Source organism: Saccopteryx leptura, chromosome 11, assembly GCF_036850995.1.
Source record: "Saccopteryx leptura isolate mSacLep1 chromosome 11, mSacLep1_pri_phased_curated, whole genome shotgun sequence".
NCBI lineage: Eukaryota > Metazoa > Chordata > Mammalia > Chiroptera > Emballonuridae > Saccopteryx > Saccopteryx leptura.
The window spans coordinates 56,846,409-56,861,394 of record NC_089513.1 but is presented as its reverse complement, the minus strand read 5'-3'; the positions used below and the strand labels follow the sequence as shown (position 1 = coordinate 56,861,394).

The 14,986-nt window shown below is 36.8% G+C and overlaps 1 protein-coding gene across 1 annotated transcript in view; it reads right to left on the bottom strand.

The window, feature by feature from the left end:
* Positions 1 to 734: 734 nt before the first annotated feature.
* NDUFV2 (NADH:ubiquinone oxidoreductase core subunit V2) overlaps positions 735 to 14,986 on the bottom strand; it is a 33,512-nt gene continuing 19,260 nt past the window's right edge. Inside the window, exons 5-8 of the mRNA XM_066352942.1 lie at positions 14,123 to 14,291; positions 12,895 to 13,004; positions 8,878 to 8,954; positions 735 to 910 (exon numbers count right to left, since the gene is read on the bottom strand). Coding sequence (XP_066209039.1) covers positions 817 to 910; positions 8,878 to 8,954; positions 12,895 to 13,004; positions 14,123 to 14,291 — 450 coding nt within the window. The 3' untranslated portion in view covers positions 735 to 816. The remainder of the gene's footprint in view (positions 911 to 8,877; positions 8,955 to 12,894; positions 13,005 to 14,122; positions 14,292 to 14,986) is intronic.

The window sequence follows — 14,986 nt, the reverse complement described above, 5'->3', positions numbered from 1 at the left end:
AAGTTATTCAGTACACCATCATTAAAAGCAGTGCTTCTGTGATAAATATGATGGAATTTTCAAGAAAAATAGGCAAAAAAATAAGACTGAACTCCAATGTTCTAAAGACAACTACCTTTTCTTCCTTATAGCTAGAGTTACCTTGAAATGTCACCAGTTGGAAATACAGTAACAACTGTGAGCTGTAAAATATAAAAATGTTTAAAGGGTATATTGACATAAATAAGGTTTACACAAAGATGTTAACTGAAGACTTGGTTATGGTTCAAGATGGGAAAGCAAAATATATTTGAAATTTAACTTTCTATTTCACAATAACCTAGTATTGACAAAATGACCTGGCAGTTGAAAATGGGGCCTTGGAGTTACTGTTAATTAAAGATTTTTTATTTTATTTTATTTATTGATTTTTAGAGAGAGAGGAGTGAGAGAGAGAGAGAGAGAGAGAGAGAGAGAGAGAGAGAGAAGGGGGGAGGAGCTGGAAGCATCAACTCCCATATGTGCCTTGACCAGGCAAGCCCAAGGTTTCGAACCGGCAACCTCAAGTGTTCCAGGTCGACGCTTTATCCCACTGCGCCACCACAGGTCAGGCGAGTTACTGTTAATTAGATAATGGAATAATGTCTTTATACTTAGTCACAGACAGCAGAAGACTTTAAAATGGAGCTCTGAAGTTTTGACATGGTACTTATAACAGCTGCAAGCTGCTAGGTTACCATTAAAGGGTACACAGGTTGAAATGAACAAATATTAAAACTTTATTTAGATAGATTCATATTTTATTGTTACAGTGACATATTTATGGTTGAATATAAATTAAAGGCCTGCTTGTACACCAAAGCCTGGTCCTTTGGGTGGTTCAGTCAAAGAGGTGAGACCCCCAGCAGGCTCACAAGAGAAGCGTCCACTCCTGAAAAGAAAAACAAGTAACATTAAATTGACTACTAATGATTACCATTTATAAATATTTACTTTAAATAATTATAATTGTTGCCTCACAACAGCCCAATTTAGTAACTGTTTTCCCCAAAGAACTAGATAGATATAATCCAAACATTTCAACTGCTGCAAGATTTTCTATTCTTAAATGTAGAAACTCAAATATCAAAACTCACTATAAATATAAAAATAACACTAATACTAGTTCCCATTTATTGAGCAGTATATATACATTAATAGCTCATTTAATCTCAATAAAGCCATGAAACAAGTGATACTGGCGTTATTTTACAGATACAGAAACCAAGTCTTGGGGGGATTCAGCCAGCTTCCCAAGGATCAAAGCTGAACTACAGGAAAATAATCCAACCCAGAGGACATTTTTAAAAATCATGTTTTAATAAACTAGACAATATATTTATTCTTTTTATATTTGAGTTTTATTTAGACTGAGATCTGTCACAGTAAACAAAAGAATACATACTGATACACATTTGAAAATAAACAGAAACTGGATTTCCTGAGGAATTTGAAGATTGAGGAGGATGTCCCTTATTAGCAGTAAATATAAAAACTATTTGTATTTGTTTTTAAAGGCCATATTAGTATTAATTTTTCAAAAAATGATCCAGATCAGGGTTGCTAACACAGCCACAAAGAAAACAAGAACAGGCTCTTCTGTAGGAATCTATGAAGAGAAGCCACCGAGGTAGAAGAACCTGTCTGGTTTTTGTTTCACCCACACACATATTTTCCCAGGTAACCGCTCAACCTCTGCTCTAACCTCTGTTGCTAGAGCCCAGCTCATCACCTACTCCTATTTCACCCCTCCCATTCCTGATTTTTGTTCATTTACTTTGTTCCTCCCAGAGATTTTAGCTGGAGAATTTGCTCAAGTTACATCTTTTCACTCCCTCGCCTTTGCCCTTCATATTTTGTCATCAATCTTACAAGTCTGTTTCTAGAGTCCTAGGAAATAAATTTTTGTTGAGGGGACAGAAAAGTGATACCACATAATCATTTATAAGCTCTTTCTAGCTATTACATTACATAATGCAAGTAACTAAGTAATGTAACAAAGAATGCCTACAAGTCAGAAATTAGTTAATATATTTGCATTACAGGTCATATATAAACCAGATCAAAAAGCAGACACCATGTACTGTCTGTCAGAGCCTGAAACAGCTGTAGGGTAAGTGGCAAAATGACATTTAACTTAAAAAAAACCACACAATTCTTTGGCTTTGTAAATTTTTTATGTTAAGTAGTAACATCTTACTCTTTGACTGCCAATGAAATAATGAAATTATTTTGGAGAACTTTTCTTCTCTTTTACTAGGTTCCCTTCTTGTGGTTTAAGCTCAATTTCCCTCTTCATACAACACAAAGGACCAATTTAAGAAGATTATAAAAACCAAAATTTCTCAAACAGTAAATGGGAGAATTAACTATGTGTAATGTGTGAGTTCTTCAAGGATTATAGGATATTTTTAAATGTCTACTTATTTTAGAGGGAGAGGAAGGGAGAAAGGGAGAGACAAGAACATTGATCCAACCTGTATGTGCTCTGACTGGGAATTGAACCAGCAACCTCTGCGCTTCGGGACAATACTCTAGCCCACTGGGTGGACTACAGAATTTTATATAAGAAAGTTATTTTAAGAATAACCTAGTCCACTTTCCTAACGTTTATCCCATGAAATGACAGTCCCACAACATACCTGAGAGGAAAAAAGGAGTTCCAAGGGTCCAATATGTCTGCCTGAAAACTTTCTCCTTCCCCTGACATTCACAATATGCACATTAAAATATAAAGAGTGAGCCTGACCTGTGGTGGCACGGTGGATAAAGCATCAACCTGGAATGCTGAGGTTGCCGGTTCGAAGCCCTAGGCTTCCCTGGTCAAGGCACATATGGGAGTTGACGTTTCCTGCTCCCCCCCTTCTCTCTCTCCTCTCTAAAATGAATAAATAAAATCTTAAAAATATATAAATATATAAAGAGTGTAAAATCTTCCAGTAAAGCCTACAAACTTTGTCTAATCTATCAGTTATGGGACTTTCCCTCTCATTTTATCTGTAAATATTCACCTGACAGCTAAAATTTATAAATGGTTTCCACTTAATAAAAACAAAAAATTATTCCCTGATAATTTATGATTAAAATGCCATTTATTAATTACCCAGTTCTCTTCATCACAATTCAAAAGGTAAATATGGGTTTTTTAGCCATTCCACACTATTTGTACATTCTTCATTTTAACCATTTGCATTCTATTATAGAAAACTTGATTTTCTACAGTTCTTTGTTTTGTTTTGAATAAGAGAAAGTTTAGAAAAATCACAGAGGTAGAAATGAGCGATAGAAGAAATGGACTCAGGAAAAAAAGTTATAGAGGCAAAAAAAAAAAAAAAGAAGGGCCCGGCGAGCTTAGAAGAATGAGGCAAGGAAAACACACTTAGGGAGTGCATTAGGGGAAGGGAGTGGGGAGAGATGCATAGGTGTGTTCCAGGTGTGCTCTATACCGTTTCTATGGCTTAAAAACAGTAATTCTTAAGAAAAACTACTTCATGGAAGTTTAGTGCTTTTTTATTTATAATATTAAGATATATCCACTACTGTCAAACAAAAGTGACTTTATTGTCTAGAGTTATCCATTGGCCACCACCTATATATTTTTATATACTATACTTTATGGCCTACCTATGTACTTTTTTTACATCTCAAATATTCTGTACCCCCCAAATTCTGCAAAATTTAAGATGTCTTTATAAAACTAAATATGAAGAGTTCAAATTGGATTCAAAATTACTTTTAGCTAATCCATAATGAAAAATAATTCCTATACATTAATGTGAAAACAAGTTCAGCACACAAATATTTATTAATGTCAAAATAAAGAAAGAGTACTGTCTTACCATGAGTTTACTATTTTTTCTAGCCATTATTTACCAAAAAGAAAAAAGCAGTTTTAACCACACAAAGGAATCATTCTTTTACTAATTTTGGCCAGGGTAGACTTCATTCTGGTATTCAGAAATCAGTTACTACTGAACCATTCATTATTCAAGGACTCACAAAGAGTACCTCTTTCAAATAGGTAAGCAGAGAGCTTTAGTATAAAAATATTTATAACTGTATTTTGGGTATTACCATCACAGTGTCTCTCATTACCCTACATATTCAAGAAATTAACTTGGGGAAGGAGAAAGTTCTTTTTTTCATATGCTAGAATTACGTCTCCAAATATATACAAACTTTACATATACCATTGGTGGACCTTCTCCAGTTACTGAAAAATAAGATTTATCTCTGGTTTTTATAAGAGTTGTTAAGTTGGAAATAAAAATAGGTTACAAAACCAAAAATTCTATAAAGTCTTTGACTCAGATCTAAAATGCTGTCAAAAAAATAATCTGAGTAAAAAACTATAATTATTGATAAGCAACATGCTAATATAATTACATGTTGAAAATGCTTAACTGTAGTACTTAATTCTTGTTTATTAATGTTAAAATACAGAGATGTATAATATCTCCTACATTAAACACAACAAACTAATTTTACCCCTGGTAATCTCACGCAGACCTACAACTTTAAACCTGAGGAACCTCTAACTCATACTACCAGCTCGAATTTATCTCCTATATTACAGACTCATATCCACCTCACAGCAATTTACCTTGGACGTCTACTAGGCACATCACAAACTTAACATGTCCAAAACAAAGTGACTTTTCTTCTCCAAACCTGCTCTACCCTTAATCTTCTCCACTATAGTTAAAGGAACCACTGAGGTGCTCAGACCAAAAATCTAGAAAGGACTCATAATTCCTCTGCCCCACAACATCCACTTAATTTTAAAATATTCTCCACATAGCAACTAGGATAGTAATTTTTAAAAGATCATGCATATCATTCCTAACTGAAAAGATTCCAACAATAGCTTTTTATTATATATATTTAGGATTCAACCCAAATTACTTATCTGGGCACCTATCTACCTCTCTGACCCCTTCCCACACTTTCCTTCTCATCATTCACTGCAACCATGCTGTCATGGTATTTTCCTCCAGGGCCTTACTCCATCCTCTTCCCCCTGCCCCCTGGGACACTGTTCTTCCAGTGGTTTCTTTGGGCTAATCATTCAAGTCATGGCTCAAATGTTACCACCTCAGCAAGGGCCCTCCTGACTAAATTTCCCCCCAATCATTCTCCACCTTCTACCCTGCTTTATTTTTTCCATAGCATTAATTACTTGGATATTATATTAATTGTCTGTCTCCATCACTAGAAAATAGGATACCTGATAATTTTACCTTGTTCAGAACTGTGTGCACAGCCTAAAACAGTGTGTGGCACAGAGCATGCATCTAAAAATGTTTATGAAATAAACGAATGGCAAGGGAATGCAATAAAGTAGATAAAGTCAATCTATCAATTTGTGTAGCAGAATATTCATGTTGGATTAACGTTGTGATTGATAAAAGGGAAGGAGGAGGTTCTAAACAGCAGAAATATGACTACAGAATTATAAACACCTAATAAGAAAAGGGGATCTCTAAACAAACTAAGTGGATTTTATGAGAAAATATGCACTTAATATATATATTAAAACAAAGTACACAAAATTTAAAAGAAGTTATAGGTTTGAGTATAAATATAAGGATAGCATAAACTTATTATTAGGTAGCAGAAGTCCTAAAACAAGCTGAAGTTTATAAAAAATATTGTGTACTTTTCCAGGCAAGGAGGATTAAGGGAGATGATTACATTTAAAACAAGGCCCTGGCCGGTTGGCTCAGCGGTAGAGCGTCAGCCTGGCGTGCGGGGGACCCGGGTTCGATTCCCGGCCAGGGCACACAGGAGAAGCGCCCATTTACTTCTCCACCTCCACCCCCTCCTTCCTCTCTGTCTCTCTCTTCCCCTCCCGCAGCCAAGGCTCCATTGGAGCAAAGATGGCCCGGGCGCTGGGGATGGCTCCTTGACCTCTGCCCCAGGCGCTAGAGTGGCTCTGGTCGCGGCAGAGCATCGCCCCCTGGTGGGCAGAGCGTCGCCCCTGGTGGGCGTGCCGGGTGGATCCCGGTGGGGCGCATGCGGGAGTCTGTCTGACTGTCTCTCCCTGTTTCCAGCTTCAGAAAAATACAAAAAAAAAATAAAAAAAATAAAAATAACAAGAAGTAAGGGATAAGATCAATGGCTAAGAAAGATATTGTAATGTTCAATGGCAAAAAGCTTCACTTTGCTAGCCCTCAAAAAGGAGAATGTGATTCGTCATAATGGAAATGTTTTACCCCCCAAAAATGTAAGTGTAGCCCAAGAAAGTGAGAAACTCGGAAAATAAATCTAAACTAATTTAAGCAAATTCTATTTAAATATTAAAAGAAGTATATATTTCTTAGAATAGAAAGTAATAGTCAACAGGGGCCAGCTTGCCTTTACTAAACTTAACTTAGCCTGAAATGACCTCTTTTTTTCTTATCAGATAGAGTTATTAGTCTGCAATAATGAGTGAGTACTTCTAGGGTACGGACTATAGAACCACTAATACCCTATGATTTAGTAATCCAACTTGAGGGTTATTGTTATTTGTAACAAAAAAAAATTGGGCTCTCTCGGTTCCTGAGATTAGCATTAGAGGAGAGAGCAGAGAAAAGAGAGCAGAGAGGGGCCACGTGGAGGAGAGGAGAAGCAACCAAGATGGCAGAATGCTAAAGGAGAAGCCAGTTTGTGCAGAGTTTGTGTAGAGGAAAGGAGATGGGGAACAGAGGTGAATAAGACTGGTGAGCTAGAAACCTTTGATTCTAGGAAACTTGGATAAGTCAGTGGCTTTGGGAGCTCTGAATGGAAAGGGAAGTGTTTTCCCACTGTGTGTATTGCTTGCCTGCCGGGTGCAAGCTACGATTAAAGCTAATGGCCCACCAGTTTAAAAAAAAAAAAAAAAAAGGAAAATACATTGTTAAAAGAAATTTTATATGATATAAGCAGAAAAAAAATATGTATAAAAGGATAAAACCATGCAAACATTTGCTAGTATTATGAGAGTTTTGAGCCTGACCAGTGGTGGTGGCATAGTATATAAAGCGTCGACCCAGGTCGCTGTTTTGAAACTTTTGAAACCTCAAGGTTGCTGGCTCTGAGTGCAGCTGGTCAGCAGGGGGTCACTGGCTTGAGCAGGGGAATCATCCACACGATCCCAAAGATTGCCAACTTGAGCTCAAAAGTCACCGGCATGAAAAGCCCAAGGTTGCTGACTTGAGCAAAGGGACATTGGCTCGGCCCAGGTCAAGGCGCATACGAGAAGCACAATGTACAACCAAAGTGAAAGCAACTATAATTTGATGCTTCTCATCTTCTCTCTCCTTTCCTGTCTCTCTTTCAAAATTAAAAAGTTTTGACTGATATAAACACTTAAAAATGGAATAGGGATTTTGTTTAGCAGCAAAAGTTAAGGTTCACAACTGAAAAAAGTAATTAGTATAACACAACTGCAAGATGGGAGCAAAGTGGATAAAAAGCGTTTAAGTTGAAAAGGATCTAAGCAGTCTACCTGGCTATACATGCAATTAGTGGTGCAATGTATCTGAGCCAAGAGTTGATGCAGGTCCTGGCTGCCGGGCCCAGTGGATAGAGAATCAGACCAGCAAATGGACATCCCGAGTTTGATTCCCCGTCAGGGCACATAGGAGAAGTAACTATCTGCTTCTCAGTCCATCCCTCTCCCCCCTCCCATAGCCTATGGCTCAACTGGTTTGAGCGTGGGCCCTGGGTGCTGAGGATAGCTCAGTTGATCCAACTGTGTCAGCCTCAGGTGCTAAAAATAGCTCAACTGGTTTGAGCATCAGCACAAGACAGGGGGTTCCAGGGTGGATCCCATCAGGGCACATATAGGAGTCTGTCTCACTATCTTCCTCCTCTCACTTAAAAAAGTGTTGATGTAACTAGGCTGCATTGTTACAAGCATAATGTCTAGAACAAAAGAGATAGTCCCCACAGTGCTCTGCACACCACTCAGCACATATCTCAAATACTGTGATTAGTTTAAGCATCACATTAAGAAAGTCACTAGCCAACTATAAAACCTACAGAAGAGAGAGACCAAATTCTGTCATATAAGAAAAGACAATGAAGCAACTTTGGATATTAAATCTGAGAAAAAGATATGGAGAAGACAAGATAGCTATTTTAAATGAACTGAAGAGCTGTCATTTGGAAGAAGTATAAAAATTATCTTACGTTGATTCTAAGGGCAACCTTTTCTCAGAAATTAGAAGAGTCAATATTCTGGCACTGTGACTTTTTAAACAATAGAATTGATTTCTCTCCCTGGCCAGTTGGCTTAGTGGTAGAGCATCAGCCTGGCATGCAGGAGTCCCAGGTTTGATTCCCGGCTAGGGCACACAGGAGAAGCACCCATCTGCTTCTCCACCCCTCCCCCTCTCCTTCCTCTGACTCTCTCTTCCCCTCCGGCAGCCAAGGCTCCATTGGAGCAAAGTTGGCCCAGGCGCTGAGGATGGCTCTGTGGCCTCTGCCTCAGGTGCTAGAATGGCTCTGGTTGCAACAGAGCTACGCCCCAGATGGGCAGAGCATTGCCCCCTGGTGGGCGTGCTGGGTGGATCCCGGTTGGGCACATGCGGGAGTCTGTCTGACTGCCTCCCCATTTCCAACTTTAGAAAAAAAAAAAAAAAAGAATTGATTTCTCTGTAGTAAATTTCCCTTGTCTATAAACATTCAAGTAAATACAAGATGATTATCTGATAAGAGGTTTTTTTTTGGGGGGGGGGATTCTTGCTTTAGATGACAGGTTGGTTTAGATACTAACTGAGGCTCCTGAAAACCTCTGTGAACTTAAGGTATAAAGTTTTAAAAATTAAGTTTATATGAAAGACTAATTTAGGTTAAACTATTAGAATTTATTATATAAAAATAGAAGCATACCTTGGCCCAGGTTTTGGAATTTTGCCAGCTTTGAGCTCATCAATAATTTCTTCAATGTCCTGAGGTGTCAGATCCTCCTACAAAAAATATTAAAATTAATTTTTATTACTAAAATCTGTGAAATCCCTAATATCACTCAATTTATTGTTTGTTTCTCTCAACTTAGAAGTTAATTACCAAGGTAGAGGCAACTGAATAACTTCTATAAGTAACATTCTATTGTAGGCAGTTAGGCATGAGAGTAGGAATGACAGGCCAGGTCACCTAGCAACAAACAAGCCCTTGCAAGACCACTCCTTTAAGCATTAACCCCTGGAGATGACATATAGGCTTCACCTGTGTTTCGGCTCCAGGCCCAAAACAGCAAAATCAGACTAAGTGATGCCATGGCTGACATCAAGACCAGTTGCACTGGCACTGACCAATTGGTGGAGACCAGGAGGGGCACAACTGGAAATCTGATAAATGTTCTATTGGGATTCTCCCTAACCTCTCCAGAAAAAATTCCTTAGGATGGAGGACCATGTGCAGCCTTTCCCCAGGTGGGTTGGTCAGAGTCTCTCTTCTTCTCTCTATCCTCACTCTATCACTTACTAGCTAGTAATATTAGACAAGTTACTTATAGCCTCCCCCAAAATCTGTTTCTTCATTTGTAATCCTATGTGAGAATTAAATGAGAAAACATAAAATAGAACAGTGCCATGGCACATGCTTAACAAATGCTATGTCCTTGAAGAAACACTGAGGTGACAAACAGTAATTTGCACCAGAAGGCATAGTAACTTAAAAGTATACTTCTTACAAAATTTAGGGAATAATTTCAAAGTGAATTATGAAGCGATAAAATATCTTATAAATTTTGTGAGCAGTATAGATAATTAACATCTATTCCTAACCTAAAGATCTAATATCACAGCGTTATTGTCTTTCTTTCCCAGGTGAAATTCACTGTTTCAAAATTCATTTAATTTTTGAAGGGAAAGGTTAAAAAACTTTAGACACACTTATTTTAATGATCCTGACCCTTCAAACTCCATTTCAACTAGAACAGCTCTATATTTTATACATTGTACCCATGTAAAAAAAAATTTTAAGTAAGAGTGTGAGAGTGAAGAAGAGAGACAGAGACAGAGCAACAGGCAGACAGGAAGAGAGAGAGATGAGAAGCATCAACTCATAGTTGTGTCATCTTAGTTGTTCAGTGATTACTTTCTCATATGTGCCTTGATCAAGGGACTCCAGCTGAGCCAGTGATCCCTTACTCAAGCCAGCGACTTTGGGCTCAAGCCAGTGACCATGGGGTCATGTATATGATCCCACAATCAGGCTGGCAACCCCACACTCAAGCCGGTGACCTTAGAGTTTTGAACCTGGGTCCTCAGCATCCCAGACTGATGCTCTATCCACTGTGCCACCACCTGGTCAGGCCCATGTAAAAGTTTTAACGCAAGAAAGAGTTCTGTTATTTAAAATAGCAAAACACATAAACATTCATTTGTATGTCTACCTGCTGCAACTTAGGTTTAATCAAACAAGAGTCAAAACAGAATGGCAAGATAAAACTATGAAAAATGCCTAAATTACATTAAATCCCCTTTCTCCCTCCAAAACTGTTAAGTATTTAACAAAATGTTTTGCAGCACTCTAGTACTATGCAAGAGAAATCATGACTCAATAATGTATCTGCAGTGCCTAGTAATATAAAAGGTCTTTAATATTTGTTGAGTAATTAAACATTTACAAAAATAAAAAGCTGCTTTGAAACTGCTTAGGGTTTAGCAGAAGTTCAGAACTTCATAACTAGAATAATCTTTAAACTCATCTAATGATTTTATTTTCTCCCCTTAAATATTATGAGAATTTGAAAACTGTATGTGAATACTCATATTCCTATAACCCAGACTGAACAATTTTTAATTTGCCATATTCACATTATGTACACATATGCCTTTTTGGGTGCTATACCATATGAAAAAGCAAGTTGCAGACATCATAATACTTTACCCCTAACGCGTCAGCTGGCCATCTCCTAAGAAAGTTATTTTAAATAATACAGTGCCATTACCATGCCTAATTAACAATAATTCCTTAATAAAATCAAAGTCAAGTCCATAGTCAAATTTAACAATTCTCAAAATGTGGTAACTGTTCTTTCTTAAGAGCCAATCAAATTTTATGTGACTATTTCTTTCATTTTATCCACTCAACTAAGATACGTAAGAGTTAATGGCCTTGTCAAAGACCACACCCTTACTAACTGAAAGAATCTTTAGCTCTTGGATAAGTCCATGAGCTAATATAAATTAGGGGATGTTTCAAAATGAATATGAAGCAATAAAATATACCCTAATTTTTGTGAGCAGTGTGTATTCAGACTTACAGTGCTTCGTACAAAGCCTTGACTGTCTAATTCCTGCTTAAATCAAGATCCTCATTATTATGAATAAATTGCAGAAATGTGGAAAAAGGAAAGTTGTTGCCATATTTTTAAAGGAATAGCAAAGCAAATCTCTTCTTGAAGAATCTACTTTTAATATAGGTCTCAACGACTTCCCATCAGCTAAATTTTAAATATGAGCTAACAAGGTACTATGAATGAAAACCATGATATAATTAGGCTTGCAGGCAATTAAGAAAAGAGAACTAGAATACTCCACACACTTGGATATTAAGAACATGTCAAAATACAAATTAAAAATGTAAAAATATGGCCCTGACTGGGTGGCTCAATGAATAAAGCATCATCCCAGCGTGCCAAGGTCATAGGTTCCATCCCTGGTCAGGGCACCAGGGCATGTATGAGAAGCAATCAATGAGTATACAATTAAATGGAATAACTAAATAGACTAACAAGTTGATGTTTCTCTTTTTCTCCCAACCTCTTCTTTCTTTCAAATCAATGGGAAAATTGACTTAAATGAATGAATGAAAAAATAAAAAAAATAAAAAATATTTAAAACTACATGATGAAAATACTACTTATCAAAACCTGTGAGACTTGCCTAAAACAGTACTAAGAGGTATGTATGATAAATGTCTGTAAAATTGTTAAAAAAGCAATATAGTATCACATACTAGTATGGCTGGATACATATATCTAAAAAGTTTAGCCCTGGCCGGTTGGCTCAGCGGTAGAGCGTCGGCCTGGCGTGTTGAGGACCCGGGTTCGATTCCCGGCCAGGGCACATAGGAGAAGCGCCCATTTGCTTCTCCACCCCCACCCCCTCCTTCCTCTCTGTCTCTCTCTTCCCCTCCCGCAGCCAAGGCTCCATTGGAGCAAAGATGGCCCGGGCGCTGGGGATGGCTCCTTGGCCTCTGCCCCAGGTGCTAGAGTGGCTCTGGTCGCGGCAGAGCATCGCCCCCTGGTGGGCAGAGCATCGCCCCTGGTGGGCGTGCCGGGTGGATCCCAGTTGGGCGCATGCGGGAGTCTGTCTGACTGTCTCTCCCCGTTTCCAGCTTCAGAAAAATACAAAAAAAAAAACAAAAACAAAAACAAACAAAAAAATAAAATAAAAAGTTTAACAACATATGCCAGAGGAATACTCACTAAATTTATGGTAGAAATGAATAGAATAAAACAGGATTTTGGGTGGGATGAGAATGGTTTACTTGCATCTGTGTCTTATTTCTACAAATAATAAGAATAAAAGTAATCTACTGAAGTGTGAGAAATATCTGTAAGTTTTGGTGGTTATTTTCTGTATTTATATGTAAATTATTAAATGTTTCATAATGTAAGTTTTCAAAATATATCATTCTTCTAGAGTTAAATGCAAAAATATTTAAAGATAATTTTTTAAAACTATCTAGTGGATAATAACATGGAAACTAAAATTGACATTTTATGAAAGGTTTCCTATTTGATTTTTAATAAACTTTGATTTATTAAAAGACAAAGAAAAAAACCCTTCTGGATATTTATGCCAATAGTTTCTTCTACATGAATAATTCAGAAACCAAGATTTACAGGATGGGAAAACAAGCATTATACAACTTTACATTAAGTAAAATACTCACATAGTAGTTGTCATTTATTTGAACCATTGGTGCATTCACACAGGCCCCTAAACATTCCACCTCTATAAGAGTGAAAAGTTTGTCAGGTGTAGTCTCCCCAACCTTTATTCCTAGAAATATAAATGATCACTGTAAGGACCAGGTTATATATGAATAGCAATACGATTTTAAAAATAATACAAATCAAATAGCGCAGCAGACAGCACAATTTTCATTTTGACTGTGATAATTAACCTACCAAAATCAGTCATACTATCAGATTGGCAAAGACTCAGAAAACAGCATTAAGAATGTGATGGAAACAATTCTTCCTTAGGGAAGGCATTTTGACAAAATACAGTAAAATATGACACAGCAATTCTACTTCCCGTAAACAATACTTCAGTATACAATAGGATAAGTATGCAAATATGAGTATATATAAAAGTAACTGCGTAACTTAAGTTAGAATAGAAAAATGAAGCAGACATACATATTATGCTGCAGTCAAAATAAAGTGCAAAATGCAAACAGACATATTACATTTATGTATTTAATAATGAAAACAATTAAAATATAAAACCTGAAACTAATATACAGCACTCATTTATTATCAGAATTTGTATCTTGAAGGTGGGGGGCAGGATTACCAACAGACTTCACTTTTCTGTTTTATATACTTCAATAATGCCCAACTACATTTACAATATACAAGTACTTTATATTCAGTAACAAAAAGAGTTTTTTTTTAAAAACCTCCTTTTACTTTATTTCACATATCTAGATATAAATGCAGCAATGGCAGTTTTGTGTGGAAAAATGCCTTTTAATTTTATGAATGCTACTATATAAAATCCTATTTCAAATTTCCTTTCCTGAAGTATTCTTCCTATTCTCATATTTTATTTGTCCCAAAACTAGTTTGAAAGAACACAAAGACAATATAGTAACTTTTCTACAAACCACACGCTATCACACAATGAAACTTAATTTTTTAAACAATGAAAACTTTAAAATTCCTAGGAGCTTTTCCAACATACTTGATGATTAGAAAAGAAAAGGTGAAAATTTAGCTTTAAGACTGAAAGAGTACAAAAGAAGAAATATAGACAAACAGTAAGATAAAATTAACACATGAAGTACAGATCTAATAAAGTGGCAAAAGTTAGAAAAGTTAGGTAGAAATAGTTCAACTCTAGAAAAATAATTCTAATTTTCATAAAAGTTTTAAATATAACATGTCCCATACCTAGCTTTTTCTGAATGGCCTCCAATATGCTGTCCGAGTTTCGAAGCATACAAGGTGTAGTAGTGCAGATCTGAATGTGATACTTTCCAACTGGCTTTCGATTATACATTGTATAAAATGTTGCTACTTCATAAACTCTCATTGGAGGCACCTGTAAAACTTCTGCAACCTAAACATATTAGGAAATTTTAAAATAACATAATTAAAGTTTTAATAATTGAGCTTTAGGTATATTGTAAAAAACGTATTTTGATATTGTTTCAATTTGGTAAGAACACAGAAGTTCTTCAGAAGCAGAAAATATATCTGTATTTGGTATCGGCAAGATATAAAACTTTTAATTTTTATTTTTTTTAAATTTATTTTATTTATTTTTTATTTTTTACAGAGACAGAGAGTCAGATAGAAATAGACAGGAACAAAGAGAGATGAGAAGCATCAAACATCAGTTTTTCGTTGCAACACCTTAGTTGTTCATTGATTGCTTTCTCATATGTGCCTTGACCGTGGGCCTTCAGCAGACCGAGTAACCCCTTGCTCGAGCCAGCGACCTTGGGTCCAAGCTGGTGGGCTTTTGCTCAAACCAGATGAGCCCACGCTCAAGCTTGAACCTGGGTCCTCTGCATCCCAGTTCGACGCTCTATCCATTGCACCACCGCCTGGTCAGGCTAAAACCTTTAATTTTTGCCGACACCTTACCTACTGGCCCATTTTCCACACGCACACACCAGAATAACATTACTATTTCCTATACATCTTGTAGACTAGTACTTCCCTTTCACATCAAGGTATTTACAGTAATACTTGTTTTGACATAGTGGGCAGGGGAAGTTGTGAGGAGTGAGGGGGTGCCGGGTGTTCAGG